The 24,900-nt window shown below is 44.9% G+C and overlaps 1 protein-coding gene across 1 annotated transcript; it reads left to right on the top strand.

The window, feature by feature from the left end:
• Nucleotides 1-103: 103 nt before the first annotated feature.
• LOC120046122 (metastasis-associated protein MTA3-like) lies at nucleotides 104-24,576 on the top strand. Its single transcript, XM_038991098.1, has 14 exons — nucleotides 104-368; nucleotides 7,583-7,650; nucleotides 8,491-8,584; nucleotides 8,854-8,980; nucleotides 14,257-14,320; nucleotides 14,449-14,566; nucleotides 14,683-14,785; nucleotides 14,890-14,989; nucleotides 15,093-15,281; nucleotides 22,817-22,891; nucleotides 23,036-23,094; nucleotides 23,387-23,505; nucleotides 23,811-23,968; nucleotides 24,116-24,576. The coding sequence occupies exons 1-14, from the start codon at nucleotides 341-343 to the stop codon at nucleotides 24,359-24,361; spliced, it is 1,548 nt and encodes a 515-aa protein (XP_038847026.1). The 5' UTR covers nucleotides 104-340; the 3' UTR covers nucleotides 24,362-24,576.
• Nucleotides 24,577-24,900: the final 324 nt, after the last annotated feature.

Genomic DNA, 24,900 nt, shown 5'->3' with positions numbered 1-24,900 from the left:
ACCTAGTGTATATATAAACTGTTGGTTCCCTCCCCCTCTCCTCCGGGACCGTCACTAGAAGCCTATGGTTTCGGGTTGATCCGAGTCTTTTGGTTGTGTGTGTCTCTCTCTGTGTGTGTGCGCCCAGTACTACTGTATTGTACTGTGAGAAGGTAGGAAGATAGGGGGCACCGCACCAAAATCTCCCGCTCAACCCCCCCCCCCACAAACTCACTTTCTAACTTCAACGTTTTTTGTTTTTTTAAACCGACCACAGGACTTTAACAACTGATCGCTTTATTTATTGATTAAATTTTCGGTTAGTTTATGGTTTGTGTTTTTACACACCGGGAGGGCAGAAATGGCCGCCAACATGTACCGGGTCGGAGGTATGTCACATAGGGTTTTTGATGAAGTCGAAACATGCTAATTTTCTCTCAATGCCAGCGAATGTGTTATTTTCTCAGATATAGCTATAGTGTAAATTATTATAATTGGCAGGCAAACGTGTGCAGTCATTTACAGGAGAAATGCATGGGTTTCCAAATATTTGGGATTCTATAATGGGTCAGGCCTCGCGACTATCGTGGCCATACCAGTCAGCCAGCCAGCTAGCCATTAGCTAGCATGTTACACCATAAACATGACTATTTTCTACTTTAGCTTTATGTACTCTTATTTTCACGTAATATCCCATTTAATATACACATGCACAGACATGCATTGCATGCTTTGTCGAGTGCACGTTGGATTGTCTTTATGATTATTGTTAGGAAGAGGTGCCTTTGTATTTGGCTCCTTTTTGGCACGCATCCATGTAATACGGCTCCTTATTGTGCTAGCTAACAGCTAGCTAACGAGTCCCCTGACTAGAAGTGCATGCTTTGTTGCCAATGCAATTAATTATCTTAACCGCTATAGCCAGCTAATAATGCTTTGTTTGACATTGTTAAGGGAATGGCCCATGCATCTGTTTCTTGTAGTTTTACTGATACTCAGCTCCATGTAGTTATCTATGCAGTTAGTTTTGCCAGGTTATCCACCTAGCTATCTGTTTTGTCTCTTCTAGCTAACTAGCTGTTGATGGCATTCGATTCCGACATTGTCTCATGGCGTCACGTGAACTAGTCTTTCACGTTTGCGAGACAAGCCAGCGGAGAAACACTATTGTCACGCCACTTCGATACAGAAGTTACTTTTTGTACCCGGTTAGGAGACTGAGGTTAAGGTTAGCGAATATGCTTTCCTAATTTGCTACGACAATCACTTTGTATCGAAGTGACATGAAAATATTGTGTCTCATTAGCTACTGTTCATGATAATTATCCCAGAGCATCTGCCCAGGGCAACAAAGGCGGCGGTAAAGGATAGTATATTGCATGTATAATAACGTAAAACACTGCTGGGTGAACGGATGATCTGGAAACAATGTAACGATGCCTTTTCCCTCTTATAGGCTACAGAGTATCGGAATGTATGTCACGTGGATGTCTGATCTATTGTCATCTTTTTCAGAGTTATTTAGGGCTGTGTTTTCCACCGGATGTCACTGTATGTTTGCATTGTATCAAGTTTAAAGTTGTCATGTCACGTACACAACACAAGTACAGTGAAATTGCTTTTTTTTTTGCAAGCGACAAACCCAACAATGCAGTAATCAATATCAACGTAACACTAAATAAGGTATAACAAAAACATTTGAGATTTTGTGTTACTGGCCTACACACAATATTGCATAATGTCAAAGCAGAATTATGTTTTTAGATTTCTTTAAACAAATTAATTAAAAATGAAAAGCTCAAATGTCTGGAGTCAATAAGTATTCAACCCCTTTGTTATGGCAAGTCTAAATAAGTTCAGGAGTAAACATTTGCTTAACAAGTCACATAATAAATTTAATGGACACTTGTGTGCAGTAATAGGTTTGAACATGATTTTTGAATGACTACCTCATCTCTGTACCCCACACATACAATTATCTGTAAGGTCCCTCAGTCGAGTAATGCATTTTAACCACAAAGACCAGGGAGGTTTTCCAATGTCTCACAAAGAAGGACAACTATTGTTAGAAAGAAGAAAAATACATTGAATATCCCATTGAGCATGGTGAAGTTATTAATTACAGTTTGGATGATGTATCAATACACCCAGTTACTACAAAGATACAGGCATCCTTCCTAACTCAGTTGCTGGAGAGGAAGGAAACTGCTCAGTGATTTCACCATGAGGCCAAAGGTGACTTTAAACCAGTTAGAGTTTAATCTTAGAGCGGAGATCCCGCTATCGGGATCAAATTCGACAACATCCGGGTGAAATCGGAGCGCGCCAAATTCAAAATACAAAATCGTAATATTAAACATTCATGAAAATACAAGTGTCATACATGATTCTTTAGCTTAGAATCTTGGTAATCAAACTGCGTTGTCAGATTTCGAAAAGGCTTTACGGCGAAAGCATAGCATTCGATTGTCTGAGGACAGTGCCTCACATTAGCATATTTTCCAAACCAGCACAGGCGTCATGAAATAACAAATAGCGATAAAATAAATCACTTACTTTTGAAGATCTTCCTCTGTTTGAAATCCCAAGGGTCCCAGCTACACAATGAATGGTCGTTTTGTTCGATAACGTCCTTCTTTATATCCCAAAAATGCTGTTTAGTTGGCGCCATTGAATTCAATAATCCAGTCCTTCAACATGCATACAAAGGATTCCAAAAAGTTACCAGCAAAGTTCATCCAAACGAGTCAAACAATGTTTTTTATTAATCTGCAGGTTGTCTAATATCTAAATAAATGATAATATTTCAGACGGAGATTACTATGTTCAAGAGCAAAGGAAAAGAACGAAGAGCGCGTCCATGTTCACGTGTGCAAAAAGACTACTTTTGCCCTGGCGCTCAACTTGGAAAGACTACAAATACTTTTTAATTTTTCAAAAAAACAAGCCTAAAACCTTGTATAGAGACTGTTGACATCTACTAGAAGCCATAGGAACTGCAATCTGGGAGGTGGAAATGAGATCTTTCAATAGCATTGCATTGGAAGTCATTCAGAGCAACAAAAAAAAGAATAATTCCAGATCAATTTTCCTTGGGTTTTCGCCTGCAATATCAGTTCTGTTATACTCACAGACATTATTTGAACCGTTTTAGAAACTTCAGTGTTTTCTATCCAATTCTACCAATTATATGCATATCCTAGTTTCTGGGCCTGAGTAACAGGCAGTTTACTTTGGGCACGTCAGACAGGCGGAAATTCAGGAAACTAGCCTTACTCGCAGAGAGGTTAATGGCTGTGATAGGAGAAAACTGAGGATGGATCAACAACATTGTAGTTACTCCACAATTTTAACCTAATTGACAAAAAAAACATTCAAAAACATGCATCCTGTTTGAAACAAGGAACTAAAGTAATACTGCAAAAATGTGGCAAAACAATTTACTTTTTGTCCAGAATACAAAGTGATATGTTTTGGGAAAATTCAATACACACATTACTGAGTACCACTCTCCTTATTTTCAAGGGTTGGCTGCATCATGTAATGGTATGCTTGTAATCGGTAAGGACTGGGGAGTTTTTCAGGATAAAAAATTAATCTAATGGAGCTAAGAAAAGGCAAAATCCTAGAATAAAACCTTGTTCAGTCTGCATTCCACCAGACACTGGGAGATGATTCCACCTTTCAGCAGGACAATAACCTAAAACACAAGGCCAAATATATACTGGTGTTGCTTACCAAGATGACATTGAATGTTCCTGAGTGGCCTGGGTACAGTTTTGACTTAAACTGGCGTGAAAACCTATGGCAAGACTTGAAAATAGATGTCTAACAATGATCACCAACCAACTTGACAGAGCTTGAGGAATTGTGCAAATATTGTACAATCCAGGTGTGCAAAACTCTTAGACTTACCCAGAAAGACTCACAACTGTAATCGCTGCCAAAGGTAATTTTAGCATGTATTAAGTCAAGGATGTGAGCACTTATGTACATTTGGTATTTCATTTTCAATACAGTAAGCAAAAAAAAAATCTGAACATGTTTTCACTTTGTCATTATGGGATATTGTGTGCAGATGGTAACACAAAATGTGGAATAAATCAAGGGATATGAATACTTTCTGAAGGTACTGTATGTATAGGGGAAAGGGGAGTAGGTATTATATATATATATATATATATATATATATATATATACACTGCTCAAAAAAATAAAGGGAACACTTAAACAACACAATGAAACTCCAAGTCAATCACACTTCTGTGAAATCAAACTGTCCACTTAGGAATAACACTGATTGACAATACATTTCACATGCTGTTGTGCAAATGGAATAGACAAAAGGTGGAAATTATAGGCAATTAGCAAGACACCCCCAATAAAGGAGTGATTCTGCAGGTGGAGACCACAGACCACTTCTCAGTTCCTATGCTTCCTGGCTGATGTTTTGGTCACTTTTGAATGCTGGCGGTGCTCTCACTCTAGTGGTAGCATGAGACGGAGTCTACAACCCACACAAGTGGCTCAGGTAGTGCAGCTCATCCAGGATGGCACATCAATGCGAGCTGTGGCAAGAAGGTTTGCTGTGTCTGTCAGCGTAGTGTCCAGAGCATGGAGGCGCTACCAGGAGACAGGCCAGTACATCAGGAGACGTGGAGGAGGCCGTAGGAGGGCAACAACCCAGCAGTAGGACCGCTACCTCCGCCTTTGAGCAGGAGTAGCACTGCCAGAGCCCTGCAAAATGACCTCCAGCAGGCCACAAATGTGCATGTGTCAGCATATGGTCTCACAAGGGCTCTGAGGATCTCATCTCGGTACCTAATGGCAGTCAGGCTACCTCTGGCGAGCACATGGAGGGCTGTGCGGCCCCACAAAGAAATGCCACCCCACACCATGACTGACCCACCGCCAAACCGGTCATGCTGGAGGATGTTGCAGGCAGCAGAACGTTCTCCACGGCGTCTCCAGACTCTGTCACGTCTGTCACATGTGCTCATGTGCTCAGTGTGAACCTGCTTTCATCTGTGAAGAGCACAGGGCGCCAGTGGCGAATTTGCCAATATTGGTGTTCTCTGGCAAATGCCAAACGTCCTGCACGGTGTTGGGCTGTAAGCACAACCCCCACCTGTGGACGTCGGGCCCTCATACCACCCTCATGGAGTCTGTTTCTGACCGTTTGAGCAGACACATGCACATTTGTGGCCTGCTGGAGGTCATTTTGCAGGGCTCTGGCAGTGCTCCTCCTGCTCAAATGCGGAGGTAGCGGTCCTGCTGCTGGGTTGTTGCCCTCCTACGGCCTCCTCCACGTCTCCTGATGTACTGGCCTGTCTCCTGGTAGCGCCTCCATGCTCTGGACACTACGCTGACAGACACAGCAAACCTTCTTGCCACAGCTCGCATTGATGTGCCATCCTGGATGAGCTGCACTACCTAAGCCACTTGTGTGGGTTGTAGACTCCGTCTCATGCTACCACTAGAGTGAGAGCACCGCCAGCATTCAAAAGTGACCAAAACATCAGCCAGGAAGCATAGGAACTGAGAAGTGGTCTGTGGTCTCCACCTGCAGAATCACTCCTTTATTGGGGGTGTCTTGCTAATTGCCTATAATTTCCACCTTTTGTCTATTCCATTTGCACAACAGCATGTGAAATTTATTGTCAATCAGTGTTGCTTCCTAAGTGGACAGTTTGATTTCACAGAAGTGTGATTGACTTGAATTACATTGTGTTGTTTAAGTGTTCCCTTTATTTTTTTGAGCAGTGTATATAATAAACAGTAACAGCAGCGTAAATTGTGATTGTATGTGCGTGTGTATAGAGTCAGTATAAGTGTGTGTGTGTGTGTGTGTGTGTGTGTGTGTGTGTGTGTGTGTGTAGACTAGTCTTATGGCTTGGGGATAGAAGCCGTTAGGAGCCTGTTGGTGCCAGACTTGATGCACTGGTACTGCTGTTATAGAGGTCCTGGATGGCAGGGAGCGATGCTGTTGCCAAACCAAGCAGTGATGCACCTGTAAAACTTTTTGAGGATTTGAGGGTCCATGCCAAACCTTTTCAACTTCCTGAGTCGGAAAAGGCACTTTTGCGCCTTCTTCACGACTGTGTGAGTGGACCATTTTAAGTCCTTAGTGATTTGGACACCAAGGAACTTAAGGCTCTCGGTCCACTCCACTGCAGCCCCGTCGATGTGGATGGGGGCGTGCTCACCCCCTCCCCCCTTGTTTTATCTGGTCCACGATCAGCTCCTTGGTCTTACTGACGTTGAGGGAGAGGTTGTTGTCCTGGCACAACACTGCCTTGTCACTGACTTACACCCTTTAGACTGTCATTGTCGCCGGTGATCAGGCCTACCACCGTTGTGTCGTCAGCAAACTTAATGATCGTGATGGAGTTGTGCGTTGCCACGCAGTCGTGGGTGAACAGGGAGTACAGGAGGGGACTAAGCACACACCTCTGTGGGGCCCCTGTGTTGAGGGTCAGCGTGGCAGAGGTGATTTTGCCTACCCTCACCACCTGGGTCAGGAAGTCCAGGATGCAGTTGCAGAGGGGGAGGTGTTCCGTTCCAGGGTCCCGAGCTTAGTGATGATCTTGGAGGGGACAATGGTGTTGAACGCTGAGCTGTAGTCAATGAACAGCATTTTCATATGTATTCCTCTTATCTAAGTGGGTGAGGGCACTGTGGAGTTTGCATCGTCTATGGATCTGTTGAAGCTGTATGCAAATTGCAGTGGGTCTAGGTTGTCTGGGATGATGGAATTGATGTTCCATTACCAGCCTCTCAAAGCACTTCATGATTACAGATGTGAGAGCTACAAGGTGATAGTCATTGTGGCATGAAGCCTTGGAGTTCTTAGGAACAGGAATGATGATAGTCATTTTAAGACGTGGGGATTACAGACTGGGACAAGGAGACGTTGAAAATGACTCAATCAATATTATACTATATAATATTATTGCAATGATATTATAGCTACTCTGTTAATGTGTAATCTGGCTATTGGACCACTTATGCCTGGAACTGGCCCTGTGTGTGTCTAGTAACTTAGCAAACTTACTTGATGATGGTTGACATGCTTCTATAGGTAAGCTATCAGGTAGGTGTGATGATGGTTGACATGCTTCTATAGGTAAGCTATCAGGTAGGTGTGATGATGGTTGACATGCTTCTATAGGTAAGCTATCAGGTAGGTGTGATGATGGTTGACATGCTTCTATAGGTAAGCTATCAGGTAGGTGTGATGATGGTTGACATGCTTCTATAGGTAAGCTATCAGGTAGGTGTGCCACTCAGACCTGATTGACTTGTTCAACTGTGAACGGAAAGAGTTTGTGTTTGACTGTATGGTCTCTGTCTCACTTTATTTGACCACTGCAGCCTCTGCCAAGGGGTTTGGATCTTTATGGCACAGCCAGGATGCAGTGGCCTGGCCCGCTAACTGCAGGGTCACTGGTTCAAGCCCCATTGGGTTGTTCTCCCCTGTTGTTGAATTAGGTGTTAGAACAGGGCTGGAATAAAAGCCTGCACACCCAGTAGCTGGAGTGGTTATACAGTAAGTTATATGGCAGGCAGTGTGTCAATGTGATGTTATTGTATTCTCTTCCAGACTATGTATTCATTGAGAATTCCTCCAGCAACCCTTACCTGATTCGCCGGATAGAAGAACTTAACAAGGTACTGCCCGCCCTGGGGTGTGTGTGTGTTTGTGTGTAGGTAATTTAAGTACTCTGGCCGATGTGCCTGACGGCGAATAGCTGCCTGTCTGTCCTGTGACTTTTCCTGTCCTGCGCTAGTGAGTGTGAGATTGTGTGTGTAATCTGATGCTTAGCGACAGATGTTACCTGCCTTCAACTGTCATTTCCATGGCAACTGGAAGGTGAGAATGGGCACACCTCCTCCCACCCCCTCTCTCTCCCTCAGTACCACCCTCTGTCCTCTTCCTCCATACCTCCTTCCCTCTGTCATCTGTACCTCCTTCCCTCTGTCATCTGTACCTCCTTCCCTCTGTCATCTGTACCTCCTTCCCTCTGTCATCTGTACCTCCTTCCCTCTGTCATCTGTACCTCCTTCCCTCTGTCATCTGTACCTCCTTTGCTTTCTCCTCTTCATCCGTACCTCCTTCCCTCTTCATCCGTACCGCCTTTGCTTTCTCCTCTTCATCCGTACCTCCTTCGCTCTCTCCTCTCTTCCTCCATGACCTTCTGTCAACGTGTTTCATCTCAGAGGAGACAAAACATCTGCTTGCCCAGTTACATCCACAATCTATCAATGTATCTATCAGTCAGTGTCATGGCTATTAGGTCAGGGAGAAAAGTCTCATGGGAAATTAAAATGTTGGTCTTCTTTGTTTGTTAGTCATTGTATTTCCCTGCCTCTCTCTCTAAATGCAATTCAAGACGCTGTTTTTAAAGTGTTGGAACTCTCTTTCCCCCTCCCATAAACAGCCAGTCGTAAATTTGAGTAGTATTTATGTGATAAATTAGTGTTTAACCTCTCTCCTCTCTCTCTCTTCAGACAGCCAGTGGCAATGTGGAGGCCAAGGTGGTGTGTTTCTACAGAAGGAGAGATATCTCACACAGCCTCATACAGTTGGCTGACAAACACGCACGTAGGTGGCCCTGTGTGTGTGTGCGTGCGTGCGTCAGTCTGTCCGTCCATATGTGTGCTTTTGTGTATCAGTGTAACAGTAGGGGGTAGCTGAAATGTCTGCAGAGTTTCCTGATCCATATAACAGGAGTCCAGGCAGTCATGTTTTGTGTGTGTGTGTGTGTGTGTGTGTGTGTGTGTGTGTGTGTGTGTGTGTGTGTGTGTGTGTGTGTGTGTGTGTGTGTGTGTGTGTGTGTGTGTGTGTGTGTGTGTGTGTGTGAGAACATACAGAGGACCTAGAGGAGGAGAAAGAGAGTCCGTCTGAGGCGGACCTGACAGACAAACAGGAACACCAGTTACGTCACAGAGAACTGTTCCTCTCGCGCCAATATGAGAGTCTACCAGCCACACACATCAGGTACACTCACTCATTTACACACACACGCTAGGGACATGACGGTCATGGAATTTTGGATGACTGCAATTGGTCAGCCAAATGACCACAGGCATCTTAATATCCGTTCGAATAGCAAACAAACAAAATATATATATATATATATATATATACAGTTGAAGTCGGAAGTTTACATACACTTAGGTTGGAGTCATTAAAACTAGTTTTTCAACCACTCCACAAATGTCTTGTTAACAAACTATAGTTTTGGAAAGTCGGTTAGGACTTCTACTTTGTGCATGACACAAGTAATGTTTCCAACAATTGTTTACAGACAGATTATTTCACTTATAACTCACTGTATCACAATTCCAGTGGGTCAGAAGTTTACATACACGAAGTTGACTGTGCCTTTAAACATCTTGGAAATTTCCAGAAAATTATATCATGGCTTTAGAAGCTTCTGATAGGCTAATTGACATCATTTGAGTCAATTGGAGGTGTACCTGTGGATGTATTTCAAGGCCTACCTTCAAACTCAGTGCATCTTGGGTTGACATCATGGGAATATCAAAAGAAATCAGCCAAGAACCCAGAAAAAAAATTGTAGACTTCCACAAGTCTGGTTCATCCTTGGGAGCAATTTCCAAACGGCTGAAGGTGAATGAAAAAAAAAACGCACACTGCTCTTGATAGTATCACTGATCTTTAATAAGCTTACGTATCGGCCTCATGGCCTTTGTTAGACCTTTTGCTCTCAAAAGCTCTGACGAAGGCCGTGAGGCCGATACGTAAGCTTGTTAAAGATTGCGTAAGCTTGTTAAAGATTGCCATGCACCTGCAATTGTTCAACTATTGCCATGCACCTGCAATAAGTTTGCTCAGATGTGCGAGTACCTTTTGAATTTCAAACGCTTGAAGGTACCTCGTTCATCTGTACAAACAATAGTACGCAAGTATAAACACCATGGTACCACGCAGCCGTCATACCGCTCAGGAAGGAGATGCGTTCTGTCTCCTAGAGATGAATGTACTTTGGTTCAAAAAGTGTAAATCAATCCCAGAACAGCAGCAAAGGACCTTGTGAAGATGCTGGAGGAAACAGGTACAAAAGTATCTATATCCACAGTAAAACAAGTCCTATATTGACATAACCTGAAAGGCCACTCAGAAAGAAAGAAGCCACTGCTCCAAAACCGCCATAAAAAAGCCAGACTGCAGTTTGCAACTGCACATGGGGACAAAGATTGTACTTTTTGGAGAAATGTCCTCTGTTCTGATGAAACAAAAATAGAACTGTTTGACCATAATGACCATCGTTATGTTTGGAGGAAAAAGGGGGAGGCTTGCAAGCCGAAGAACACCATCCCAACCATGAAGCACGGGGGTGGCAGCATCATGTTGTGGGGGTGCTTTGCTGCAGGAGGGACTGGTGCACTTCACAAAATACATGGCATTATGAGGAAGGAAAATTATGTGGATATATTGAAGCAACATCTCAAGACATCAGTCAGGAAGTTAAAGCTTGGTCGCAAATGGGTCTTCCAAATGGACAATGACCCCAAAGCATACTTCCAAAGTTTTGGCAAAATGGCTTAAGGACAACACAGTCAAGGTATTGGAGTGGCCATCACAATGCCCTGACCTCAATCCTATAGAAAATTTGTGGGTAGAACTGAAAAAGTGTGTGTGAGCGAGGAGGCCTACACACCTGACTCAGTTACACCACCTCTGTCAGGAGGAAAGTGCCAAAATTCACCCAACTTATTGTGGGAAGCTTGTGGAAGGCTACCCAAAACGTTTGACCAAAGTTAACTTCTTACGGCTGAAATCCCGTTAACGGGATCGATATGACAACAGCCAGTGAAAGTGCAGGGCGCCAAATTCAAACAACAGAAATCTCATAATAAAAATTCCTCAAACATACAAGTATTATACACAATTTTAAAGATAAACTTGTTGTTAATCCCACCACAGTGTCCGATTTCAAAAATGCTTTACGACGAAAGCATACCATGTGATTATGTTAGGTCAGCACCTAGTCACAGAAAAACACAGCCATTTTTCCAGCCAAAGAGAGGAGTCACAAAAAGCAGAAATAGAGAAAATGTATCACTAACCTTTGATGATCTTCATCAGATGACACTCGTAGGACTTCATGTTACACAATACATGTATGTTTTGTTCGATAAAGTTCATATTTATATCCAAAAATCTCAGTTTACATTGGCGCGTTATGTTCAGTAATATTTTGCTTCCAAAACATCTGGTGATTTTGCAGAGAGCCACATCAATTTACAGAAATACTCATAATAAACATTGATAAAAGGTGCAAGTGTTATGCATGGAATTATAGATAAACTTCTCCTTAATGCAACCGCCGTGTCAGAGTTCAAAAAAGCTTTACGGAAAAAGCACACCATGCAATAATCTGAGTACAGCGCTCAGGCACAAAAACAAGCCATACAGATACCCGCCATGTTGTGGAGTCAACAGAAGTCAGAAATAGCATTATAAATATTCACTTACCTTTGATGATCTTCATCAGAATGCACTCCCAGGAATCCCAGTTCCACAATAAATGTTTGTTTTGTTCGATAAAGTCCATCATTTATTTCCAAATACCCCCTTTTTGTTTGCGCGTTTAGTTCACAAATCGCGTTTAGGCACAGGCACTTAGTCCAGACGAAAAGTCAAAAAAGTTGTATTACAGTTCGTAGAAACATGTTAAACGATGTATAGAATCAATCTTTAGGATGTTTTTAACATAAATCTTCAATAATGTTTCAACCGGACAATTCCTTTGTCTTTAGAAAGGAAAAGGAACAGAGCTCACTCTCACGGGTGCACGCCTGACTTAGCTCATGGCATTCTGCCAGACCCCTGACTCAAACAGCTCTTATTCGCTCCCCCTTCACAGTAGAAGCCTGAAACAAGGTTCTAAAGACTGTTGACATCTAGTGGAAGCCTTAGGAAGTGCAATCGGACCAAATTTACACTGTATATTGGATAGGCAAAGACTTGAAAACCTACAAACTTCAGATTTCCCACTTCCTGGTTGGATTTTCATCAGGTGTTTGCCTGCCATATGAGTTCTGTTATACTCACAGACATAATTTAAAAAGTTTTAGAAACGTCAGAGTGTTTTCTATCCAAATCTGCATATCTTAGCTTCTGGGCCTGAGTAGCAGGCAGTTTACTCTGGGCCATAGAACTGCCTCCTACTCTGTCCCAGATGCTAATATATGCATATTATTATTACTATTGGATAGATAACACTCTGAAGTTTCTAACACTGTTTGAATTATGTCTGTGAGTATAACAGAACTCATATGGCAGGCAAACCTCCAAACAGGAAGTGGAAATTCTGGGGCTGGTTGATGTTAAACTCATCGTCTATTCACATCCCAGTAAGATATGGATCTGTTCGCACTTCCTACACCTTCCACTAGATGTCAACAGTCAGTAGAACGTGGAATGAAGCTTCTAGTGTGATGTGGGGCCGGATGGCAGCTATTTGAGTCAGTGGTCTGGCAGAATGCTAGTTCCTGGTCACGCGCACTAGTCATGATATGGCCATGCATTCCATTACTCTGTAGACAAAAACGAATGCTCCGGTTGGAACGTTATTGGATATATATGATAACAACATCCCGAAGATTGATTCTCTACTTAATTTGACCAGTTTATTCGACCTGGAATATAACTTTTTGAAGTTTTCGTCCGAGTTCGCCTGGACCGGCGCCAGCGTTTGGACATGTGAACTAAACGTGCTTGCAAAAGTAGCTAATTGGACACTAGTAATGGACATTATCGAACAAAACAACGATTTATTGTGGAACTAGGATTCCCGGTACTGCATTCTGATGAAAGATCATCAAAGGTAAGAGAATATTTATGATGTAATTTCGTATTTCTGTTGACTCCAACATGGCGGAGAAATGTTGTGTATTTCTGAGCGCCGTCTCAGATTATTGCATGGTATGCTTTTTCCTAAAGTTTAAAAAAAATCTGACACAGCGGTTGCATTAAGAACAAGTGTATCTTTTTAATTATATGTAAAACATGTATCTTTCATCAAAGTTTATGTTATTTGACGTGGCTCTCTGTAATTACTCCAGATATTTTGGAGGCATTTCTGAACATGGCGCCAATGTAAACCGAGATTTGTGGATATAAATACGCACATTATCGAACAAAACATAAATGTATTGTGTAACATGATGTCCTATGAGTGTCATCTGATGAAGATTATCAAAGGTTAGTGATTAATTTTATCTCTTTCTGCTTTTGTGACTCTATCTTTGGCTGGGAAAAATGGCTGTGTTTTTTGGATTTGGTGGTGATCTAACATAAATATATGTTGTGTTTTCGCTGTAAAACATTTTAAAAATCGGACACGATGGGTAGATTAACAAGATGTTTATCTTTCATTTGCTGTATTGGACTTGTTAATGTGTGAAAGTTACATATTTCTAAAAAATATTTTTGAATTTCGCGCGCTGCCTTTTCAGCGGAATGTTGTGGGTGTTCCGCTAGCAGAACCCCTGGGCTAGAAAGGTTAAAGGCAATGCTACCAAATACTAATTGAGTGAATGTAAACTTCTGACCCACTGGGAATGTGATGAAAGAAATAAAAGCTGAAATAAATCATTCTCTCTACTATTATTCCCCAGGCAACCAAAGACTTGTTTGCTACAACACCTTGCTTGTTTCAGCAACGTTTCATCACGTTACAGCAGAAACAGACTAAACCCCATGAATTCCTGGCGTCTCATTTTCAATCAGCTGTTTGTTACACACACACACACACACACACACACACACACACACACACACACACACACACACACACAGTTCCTTCGCAAAGTATTCAGACCCTGTGACTTTTTTTGTTACGTTACAGCCTTATTCTAAAATGTATTAAATATGTATATATATTTCTCAGCAATCTACACACAATACCCAATAATGACAAAGCAAAAACAGGTTTTTAGGTATTTTTTTTGCAAAATGTTTGAAGAGGTCTGAATACTTTCCGAATGCACTGTATCAGTGGAGGCTGCTGAGGGGAGGACGGCTCATAATAATGGCTGGAACTGATCATTTTATTTTCATGACTGTCTTCATCCATAACCGTCGGTGACACGGTTGTACAGTAATTGTGCCAGCCCTAACACACACACACACACACAATCCCCCCTGCTGTAACAGGCAGTACCCCAGGATGCACACTCACCCAGCCATTAAACTGTGTACCACAGACAACAGTGCTCATCCCCCCCGTCTCTCTCTTTTAGGGGGAAGTGTAGTGTGGCATTGTTGAATGAGACGGAAGCTGTTCTCTCCTACCTGGACAAAGAGGTAAGAGGGGTTGTGTGTAGGTGTTGGTAGGTCCACACCTGCCAATAAAATGCCTCCCATACCATTCTCATATGTCAGCTTTGTGTGTGTGTGTGTGTGTATTGTAAAAACATCTGTGTTTTCCATAGGATATGTTTTTCTACTCGCTGGTCTACGACCCTACCCAGAAGACACTGTTGGCTGATAAAGGAGAGATCAGAGTGGGACCACGCTTTCAGGCCGACGTACCTGACATACTACAGGAGGGTAGGCACACACACACACACACACACACACACACACACACACACACACACACACACACACACACACACACACACACACACAACCCCCTCTCTCTGACTGACTGTATCTCTTCGTAGGTGACTCAGATGAACGTGACCAATCAAAGCTAGAGGAGAAGCTATGGGATCCTGACTGTCCTCTCTCCAGCAAACAGATAGACCAGTTCCTGGTGGTGGCACGGTACGACCTTTAACCTCTAATTCCTGACCTCTCGGTTCGTTTTCCGTACCAAAGACCCCGGACCCTTGATCTCTAGCCCTGACATTAAAACTGTGTGCTTGTAGGGCGGTGGGGACGTTTGCCAGGGCGCTGGACTGTAGCAGCTCAGTCAGACAGCCCAGTCTACATGCGAGTGCAGCCGCCGCCTCACGAGACATCACACTGGTGATAGACACACACACACTCGTATTGTCCCGAGTTTGACTGTTCGTCTAAGGATGTAACCTTCTCTAACTTTCTATCTGCCTGTGTGTGTCCCCGTGTGTAGTTCCACGCGATGGACACGCTGCATCGTCATGGTTACGACCTGTCCAGTGCGTTGAGTGTGTTGGTGCCGTCCGGTGGGCCGGTGCTGTGTCGGGACGAGATGGAGGAGTGGAGCGCCTCGGAGGCAGCCATGTTTGAAGAGGCTCTGGAAAAATACGGAAAGGACTTCAACGACATAAGACAAGACTTCGTAAGTCTCAGTGTGTGTGTGTACATTGTTTTTAGTGTCACGTGCACATGTACAGTGAAATGCCTTTCTTGCTCGTTCCCAACAATGCAGTAACCAATATCAGTAGTACTATAAAATACTAACGTATGGTAGAACAAAAACACAGGAGAAAGTAAGAAGCTATATACAGGGTCACTTCCAATACCTTATTTACAGAGTGCACGGATACTGGAGTGATGGAGGTAGACATGTTTAGGGGTAAGGTGACAGGGATACTGGAGTGATAGAGGTAGACATGTTTAGGGGTAAGGTGACAGGGATACTGGAGTGATGGAGGTAGACATGTATAGGGGTAAGGTGACAGGGATACTGGAGTGATGGAGGTAGATATGTATAGGGGTAAGGTGACAGGGATACTGGAGTGATGGAGGTAGACATGTATAGAGGAAGGATGTGTGATTAACAAGAGTAGCAGCAGTGTATATAATGATTGTGTGTTTAGAGTCAGTATGAGTGTGTAGTGTGCATAGAGTCCGTGCAAAAAGAGAAATAAAATCAAGGGTCAACTCAGATAGTCCGTGTAGCCATTCTGTTAGCTATTTAGCAGTCTTAAGGCTTGGGTATAGAAGCTTTTCAGGAGCCTGTTGGTGTCAGACTTGTTGCTCCGGTACTGCTTGCCGTGTGGAAACAGAGAGAATAGTCTATGGCTTGGGTGGCTGGAGTCTTGAACGATTTTCCGGGCTTTCCTTTCACATCGCCTGGTATAGAGTTCCTGGATGGCAGGGAGCTCGGCCCCAGTGATGTACTGGGCTGTCTGCACCACCCTCTGCTGTAGAACCTTTTGAGGATTAGAGGGCCCATGCCAAATCTTTTCAACCTCCTGAGGGTCTTCACGACTGTTTGTGTGTATGTGTACCATTTGAAGTCCTTAGTGCAGGGTTTCCCAAACTCGATCCTTGGGACCCCAAGGGGTGTTTTGGTTTCTGACCTAGCGCTACACATATGATTCAAATCAACTATTCAATAAAGGTTTGATCTTTTTAATCAACCGTGTAGTGTTAGGGCAAAACACTACATGTGCTCCCCTTGGGGTCCCGAGGACCGAGTTTGGGAAACGCTGCCTTAGTGATTTGGACACAGAGGAACTTGAAGCTCATTGACCTGCTCCACTGCAGCCCCGTTGATGTGGATAGGGGGCGTGCTTGCTCCCCGTTTCCTGTAGTCCATGATCAGCTATTATGTCTTGGTGACGTTGAGGGAGACGTTGATGTATTGGCACCACACTTAATTTTTTAAATCCTTATTTTACCAGGTAAATTGACTGAGAACACGTTCTCATTTTACAGCAACAACCTGGGGAATAGTTGGAGGGGGGACGAATGAGCCAATTGGAAGCTGGGGATGATTAGGTGGCCATGATGGTATTAGGGCCAGATTGAGAATTTAGCCTGGACACTGGGGTTAACACCCCCACTCTTACGATAGGTACACACTGCCAGGTCACTGACCTTCCTGTAGGCTGTCTCATCGTCGCCGGTGATCAGGCCTACCACCGTCTTGTCGTCAGCAAACTTGATGTTGATGTTTGAGTCGTGCATGGCCACGCAGTCGTGGATGAACAGGGAGTACAGGAGGGGACTAAGCACACACCCCTGTGGGGCCCATGTGTTGAGGGTCAGTGTGGCAGAGGTAGGGTTGCACATTTTGGGGAATATTCAAAGGTGGAAACTTTCCATGGGGATTTAATGGAAATATATGCAAATTAATATTAATACCATTTAAATGTATTTTGCATTGTATATATTTACCATATCATATGGAGACCGAAACATAAACCTTTTACCTCATCATAAGTAGACATAATTGCAAATTATTAAATCCTTCCAATAGAAATTTAAAAAACTATTTAGTTACGAATTGAACTTTAATTAAATGAGTTGACTCTTCACATGGGATGATTTCACTGAACAACAAAAGGGAATATTGAATGATCCCCAATGATCCATTGCATCTCCCAAAAATGTTTTCAACCACCAGGTGGCTGATGAGATGTTGGCACGACTGCCATATTGCATCTCCATCCCAAAGCCCTTGCTTGGAAGTGTACTTCACCAGACTGCCAAGAACTTTGCCCTCACCCAGGCCAAGGTGGCGAGACACGGTAGTGTCTTGATAATCCAAGATGGCGTAGCAGTGGGATGTTCCGATTGTCTTGTCCCGTCCCTTGTACAGTTGACGTTGGAAGTTTACATACACCTTAGCCAAATACATTTAAACTCAGTTTTTTCACAATTCCTGACATTTAATCCAAGTAAAAATTCCCTGTTTTAGGTCAGTTAGGATCACCACTTCATTTTAAGAATGTGAAATGTTAGAATAATAGTAGAGAGAATGATTAATTTCAGCTTTCATCACATTCCCAGTGCGTCAGAAGTTTACATACACTAAATTATTATTTGGTAGCATTGCCTTTAAATTGTTTAACTTGGGTCAAACATTTCATGTAGCCTTCCACAAGCTTCCCACAATAAGTTGGGTGAATTTTGGCCCATTCCTCCTGACAGAGCTGGTGTAACGGAGTCAGGTTTGAAGGCCTCCTTGCTCGCACACGCTTTTTCAGTTCTGCCCACAAATTTTCTATAGGATTGAGGTTAGGGCTTTGTGATGGCCACTCCAATACCTTGACTGTGTTGTCCTTAAGCCATTTTGCCAAAACTTTGGAAGTATGCTTGGGGTCATTGTTCATTTGGAAGACCCATTTGCGACCAAGCTTTAACTTCCTGACTGATGTCTTGAGATGTTGCTTCAATATATCCACATAATTTTCCTTCGTCATGAAGCCATCTATTTTGTGAAGTGCACCAGTCCCTCCTGTAGCAAAGCACCCCCACAACATGATGCTGCCACCCCCGTGCTTCACGGTTGGGATGGTGTTCTTCGGCTTGCAAGCCTCCCCCTTTTTCCTCCAAACATAACGATGGTCATTATGGTCAAACAGTTCTATTTTTGTTTCATCAGACCAGAGGACATTTCTCCAAAAAGTACAATTTTTGTCCCCATGTGCAGTTGCAAACCGTAATCAGGCTTTTTTTTTATGGCGGTTTTGGAGCAGTGGCTTCTTCCTTCCTGAGAGGCCTTTTCAGGTTATGTGGATATAGATACTTTTGTACCTGTTTCCTCCAGCATCTTCACAAGGTCCTTTGCTGCTGTTCTGGGATTGATTTGCACTTTTCGCACCAAAGTACATTCATCTCTAGGAGACAGAACGCGTCTCCTTCCTGAGTGGTATGACGGCTGCGTGGTCCCATGGTGTTTATACTTGCATGCTATTGTTTTTACAGATGAACGTGGTACTTTTAGACGTTTGGACATTTTTCCCAAGGATGAACCCGACTTGTGGAGGTCTACAATTTTTTTCTGGGGTCTTGGCTGATTTCTTTTGATTTTCCCATGATGTCAAGCAAAGAGGCACTGAGTTAGAAGGTAGGCCTTGAAATACATCCACAGGTACACCTCCAATTGACTCAAATGATGTCAATTAGCCTATCAGAAGCTGCTAAAGCCATGACATCATTTTCTGGAATTTTCCAAGCTGTTTAAAGGCACAGTCAACTTAGTGTATGCAAACTTCCGACCCACTGGAATTGTGATACAACGAGTTATAAGTGAAATAATCTGTCTGTAAACAATTGTTGGAAAAATTACTTGTGTCGTGCACAAAGTAGATGTCCTAACCGACTTGCCAAAACTATAGTTTGTTAACAACAAGAAATTTGTGGAGTGGTTGAAAAACGAGTTTTAATGACGCCAACCTAAGTGTATGTAAACTTCCGACTTCAACTGTATATATAATTTCTTTCTTCGTATATATTTTTTATAGCATTTTTCCATCTACGAACTGAACATACTCTCCTGCAACCTGCCTCACCCAATGCGGTGTGGATCTGCTATTGTTTTATACTTTAGAACCGTAACCCCCTTCAAGCTAGCCAGCTAGTAGTCAGTTAGCCACTGCTAGTTAGCCATCACCGTTAACTGGGACATCTGCCAGCTTCAGCCCGGTCAACTCCTGCCAGCCTGCACAGTGCGATATCAACCCAGAGCATATCGAACTGCTTTTCTCCACCATATCTCCGGATTCCTACCACAAGCGCTGAACCTTTACTCCGGATCATCGCAGTTAGCTAGCTGCTATCCGAGTGGCTACTCCTAGCTAACTTCTCTGTCCCGAAGCAAGCACCAGTTAGCCTGGAGCTAGCCTCGAATCTATGCCCATCTCCTGGCTAGCCGAATAGATCTATCAAGAATTCCTGGGCTTCAATTACCTCTTTTGCCTATTGGCCTGAACCCTTTGCTGCCGACACGGAGCCCCGCCGATCCATCATGAATGGTCTACCGATGTAACCGTCCGAGGGGGTTTCTGTCCCAAAGCAAGCACCAGTTAGCCTCGAGCTAGGCTCATCTCCCGGCTATTATCTGCTATGACTACAAGGTCCGATAGGAATTCAGGGAACTCAGTGAGGAACGCTGTATATGGCCCAGAAAAACAGTTTTCAACCAGCGATTGAGTTGTGAGACTCTGCTGTAGAGCTCATCACTCCCCCTAACTGGGAGGGGGCCAGAGACAATTACTCGATGCCGACACATCTTTCTAGCTGATTTACACGCTGAAGCTATGTTGTGCTTGGTGACCTCTGACTGTTTCATCCTAACATCGTTGGTGCCGACGTGGATAACAATATCCCTATACTTTCTACACTCGCCAGTTTTAGCTTTAGCCAGCACCATCTTCAGATTAGCCTTAACGTCGGTAGCCCTGCCCCCTGGTAAACAGTGTATGATCGCTGGATGATTTGTTTTAAGTCTAATACTGCAGGTAATGGAGTCTCCAATGACTACAGTTTTCAATTTGTCAGAGCTAATGGTGGGAGGCTTCGGCGTCTCAGACCCCGTAACGGGAGGAGTAGAGACCAGAGAAGGCTCGGCCTCTGACTCCGACTCGCTGCTTAATGGGGAGAACCGGTTGAAAGTTTCTGTCGGCTGAATGAGCGACACCGGTTGGGCATTCCTACAGCATTTCCCTCCAGAAGCCATGAGAAAGTTGTCCGGCTGCGGGGACTGTGTGAGGGGATTTATACTACTATCTGTACTTACTGGTGGCACAAATGCTGTTTCATCCTTTCCTACACTGAAATTACCCTTGCCTAACGATTGCATCTGAAGCTGGGCTTGCAGCGATCGTTCTGCTGTATATTATGAGTACAGCGACTGCAATTAGAAGGCATCATGTTAATGTTACTACTTAGCTTCGGCTGTTGGAGGTCCTGACGAACCATGTCCAGATAAAGCGTCCGGAGTGAAAAAGTTGAATGAAAAAAAGTTGAGTGAGGGGAAAACAAAAAATATAAACGGTAATTAAAAAGTAAAAACCGTAAAGTTGTCAGGTAGCAAAGTAAGGTTAGCAACAAAACGCACAGCAGCACGTTAAGTTCACCTATTGACGACACAAAATCTTATTTACAGTGACGGCCCCCCCAAAAAACTTTGCGGGACTGTGGTTGGGTTTGGGAGCAATTCTTGCTGTAATTGGTGGGAGTCGGACAGGAAGCCAGTAGGTGTGAGCGGGTGGGAGTCGGACAGGAAGCCAGCAGGTGTGGGCGGGTGGGAGTCGGACAGGAAGCCAGCAGGTGTGGGCGGGTGGGAGTCGGACAGGAAGCCAGCAGGTGTGAGCGGGTGGGAGTCGGACAGGAAGCCAGCAGGTGTGGGCGGGTGGGAGTCGGACAGGAAGCCAGCAGGTGTGGGCGGGTGGGAGTCTGGACAGGAAGCCAGCAGGTGTGGGCGGGTGAGAGCCGTACAGGAAGCCAGCAGGTATGGGCGGGTGGGAGTCGGACAGGAAGCCAGCAGGTGTGGGCGGGTGGGAGTCGGACAGGAAGCCAGCAGGTGTGGGCGGGTGAGAGCCGTACAGGAAGCCAGCAGGTATGGGCGGGTGGGAGTCGGACAGGAAGCCAGCAGGTGTGGGCGGGTGAGAGCCGTACAGGAAGCCAGCAGGTATGGGCGGGTGGGAGTCGGACAGGAAGCCAGCAGGTGTGGGCGGGTGGGAGTCGGACAGGAAGCCAGCAGGTGTGGGCGGGTGGGAGTCTGGACAGGAAGCCAGCAGGTGTGGGCGGGTGGGAGTCGGACAGGAAGCCAGCAGGTGTGGGCGGGTGGGAGTCGGACAGGAAGCCAGCAGGTGTGGGCGGGTGGGAGTCGGACAGGAAGCCAGCAGGTGTGGGCGGGTGGGAGTCGGACAGGAAGCCTGCAGGTGTGGGCGGGTGGGAGTCGGACAGGAAGCCAGCGGGTGTGGGCGGGTGAGAGCCGTACAGGAAGCCAGCAGGTATGGGCGGGTGGGAGTCGGACAGGAAGCCAGCAGGTGTGGGCGGGTGGGAGCCGGACACGAAGCCAGCAGGTGTGGCGGGTGAGAGTCGGACAGGAAGCCAGCAGGTGTGGGCGGGTGGGAGTCGGACAGGAAGCCAGCAGGTGTGGGCGGGTGGGAGTCGGACAGGAAGCCAGCAGGTGTGGGCGGGTGCGGTATGAAAAGCTGTGGGAGCGGGATTAATTCATCAGTCAGACCTCTACATGTCTTAATGACGCAGAAGGAAAGCAGCCTCCGGGGTGTATGGTTTTCTGCTTGTTTATAGCCTCGTACAGTTTGTTAAGTGCCTGCTTCTTGTTTTTCTTGTCCTGAGGTGGAATATATGTATATATATATATATACAGCAGTCACAATAACAGCTGAAAACTCTTGGGAGGTAAAAGGGTTGACATTTGACCATCAGGTATTCCAAGATGGGTGAACAATGGGTCGAGAGTTCAGCACACCATTTGTTGTTGATGAAGAGGAATACCCGTCCCCCTCTTTACTTCCCTGAATCCAATGTCCTGTCTGCTCAGTGAATGGCAAAAACTTTGATTTGGATAGCCACGGGGTTATCTTGTCCGAAAGCCACGTTTCAGAAAAGCAGAGAATATTGTCGTTTCTAGAGTCCCGTTGGTAGCAAATCCGCGATCGGAGGTCATCCATCTTATTATCTAGAGACTGCATTGGCCAATAGAATGGAGGGAAGTGGCAGGTTTTCCCTTTGCCGTAATCTTGCTAGGGCTCCCCTCTCCTGCCTCTTTGTCGCCGGCATTTCCTCTTGAATAGCCGGGAAAATTGGATCAGAATTATACAACGATTATACAACGGACATATGAGTCTAAGTTGATGCCGGAATTAGGTTAGTAACTGCCGATCTGATGTTCAAAAGTTCTTGTCTGTCATTTTGTGCAAAAATATTTTAAGGGTAAATGCTAAAATAATCACTAAATAGCAAAGTTGGGTTGGAGCTCGCAAGATGGCAGCCATACAGTATGGCGCCATCTTATTTGTGTGTGCGTGTGTGTGTGTGTGTGTGTGTGATGAATTGGTTTCAGAATAACCCTGGTCGGCCTGCTCATCAATATTCATGAGGGATCTGACACACAGACGTAAAAAACATGAGCGTTAATACCATCTCTCTCCTTTTCCCTCTCTTTAGCTACCGTGGAAGTCTCTGACCAGTATAATAGAGTATTATTACATGTGGAAGACAACAGACCGATACGTACAGCAGGTCAGTCTCCGTATCTCTAACCCACTCCTGCTAGCTAGCTAGCTAACCTAGCTGTTAGCCACACCGCAGCATCCAGTGCCAAGCTGTCCTCTGGTCTTATTGGCTAGTAGTCTAACCCTCCTCTCTGTCTTTCTCTCTGAGCAGAAGAGACTGAAGGCAGCAGAAGCAGAAAGCAAACTGAAGCAGGTTTACATCCCCACATAGTAAGTGTGTGTGTGTGTGTGTGTGTGTGTGTGTGTGTGTGTGTGTGTGTGTGTGTGTGTGTGTGTGTGTGTGTGTGTGTGTGTGTGTGTGTGTGTGTGTGTGTGTGTGTGTGTGTGTGTGTGTGTGTGTGTGTGTGTGTGTGTGTGTGTGTGTTTTATTGATTGAGTGTCTGTCTAAGTGTTGGTGTGTGAGTGTCGGTGCACAATCATGTCCATATACAGTGTGTGTCTTCAGCGTTAGAGGATTCATGTTGAAGATTTGTTGTGTATCTACCTCTCTCTTATTTCGCAGCAATAAGCCCAACCCTAACCAGATCTCAGTGACCAATGGGAAGATGGCGACGGTGAATGGGGCTGGGCCTGGAGCCTACCATGCAGCAGGGGGAGGACGAGCCTGCGAGAGCTGCTACTGTAAGTACACCTTCCTCACTTCATCCATCCATCACTCTCCATCCCTCATCTTAAACACTCATCAGAGTGTTTAAGAGGATGACTTATCGATCGACTGTTAGATATTGATCATGTTTATTGATTGTGCTTTGATGAGGTGTATGAGTCCTAACATGCAGAATGTGTGTGTGTGTGTGTGTGTGTGTGTGTGTGTGTGTGTGTGTGTGTGTGTGTGTGTGTGTGTGTGTGTGTGTGTGTGTGTGTGTGTGTGTGTGTGTGTGTGTGTGTGTGTGTGTGTGTGTGTGTGTGTGTGTGTGTGTGTACAGCGACGCAATCAGCCCAGTGGTACTCGTGGGGGCCACCCAACATGCAGTGTCGCCTGTGTGTGTCGTGCTGGATGTACTGGAAGAAGTACGGTGGCCTTAAGATGCCAAGCAGAGCGGAGGGGCCCGAGGAGAAGACCCCACCCAGCCCTGTGCCCAACGTAAGACCTCACCTTTAACTACTTTACCCCAGGGGCTTATTCTGCCGAATCAATGTTACTGAACATTCTGATAAATATATAATGTAGGACAGTTGTTTCTCTCCGTCATGCAGAACGGGTACTCATGTTGGCCCTCTCTCCCTCTAGGAGCCTCGGTCGCGTGGCCACGGCCCCCGCCAGTCCAGTCACATGGTGCCGGTGCGTAACAGCGGCAGCCCCAAGTCCTCCACGAAGACAAAGCAGGCCTTCCTGCTGCAGGCAACCCGCCTCACCAAGCTGGCACGCCACATGTGCCGCGACATCATCAGACTGCGACGCGCTGCGCGGCGCCCCTTTGTGCCCATTAACTGTGGCGCCATAAAGGCTGCGTGTAAGAGCTCCTTCAATTCCTAATTTCTGCCTCCACACACACACACATGGACACACACACACACCGCCCCCTCCTTCACCTTGACGCCCCCCTTTCACCCCCTCTCCTCCCACCCTCTGTCTGTTTCTCTCTCTGTTTTTGTTATATTGTATTATATTATTATTATGGTTTTTGTATTTCCCCCCCGTTTCCAATAAAGACTGGCGGTCCTCATGACTTTTGAGTTTCACCATCTGTTCATCCGTCTGTCTAGGTCTGTTTTTGGTTAGTTTTTGTCAATATCAACTGAACAGCCGTTAGAGCCGTTCGAAATCCATACGAGCACACACTGTTCTCCAAACATTTCTCAGAACGGGTCATTTTGTACACATGCATGCCCCGCACACACATCCTATACATGCTCACCCATACTCAAACACACATAATGGAAGCTCTTCCTATTCTCCAGGCCAGAGTAGATGATAGTTGCAGAATGTCAGCGTATATTTGCTAAGGTTAGTTAGAAGTGGAGGAGACATATTTTACTAAGAGAATCTCTATTTTGCACAGCACAGTGCGTGTT

Source organism: Salvelinus namaycush, chromosome 4 (genome assembly GCF_016432855.1).
Source record: "Salvelinus namaycush isolate Seneca chromosome 4, SaNama_1.0, whole genome shotgun sequence".
In the NCBI taxonomy this organism is placed as follows: domain Eukaryota; kingdom Metazoa; phylum Chordata; class Actinopteri; order Salmoniformes; family Salmonidae; genus Salvelinus; species Salvelinus namaycush.
The sequence above is the reverse complement of the archived record's forward strand: the minus strand, read 5'-3'. Positions and strand labels throughout refer to the sequence as shown.

Coding starts and splice junctions, on each gene's coding strand:
- LOC120046122 (XM_038991098.1), top strand. CDS start 341: ATGGCCGCCAACATGTACCGGGTCGGAG. Junction 14,786..14,889: donor CAGTTCCTGGTGGTGGCACG/GTACGACCTTTA, acceptor GTGTGCTTGTAG/GGCGGTGGGGACGTTTGCCA. Junction 15,282..22,816: donor ACGACATAAGACAAGACTTC/GTAAGTCTCAGT, acceptor CCCTCTCTTTAG/CTACCGTGGAAGTCTCTGAC.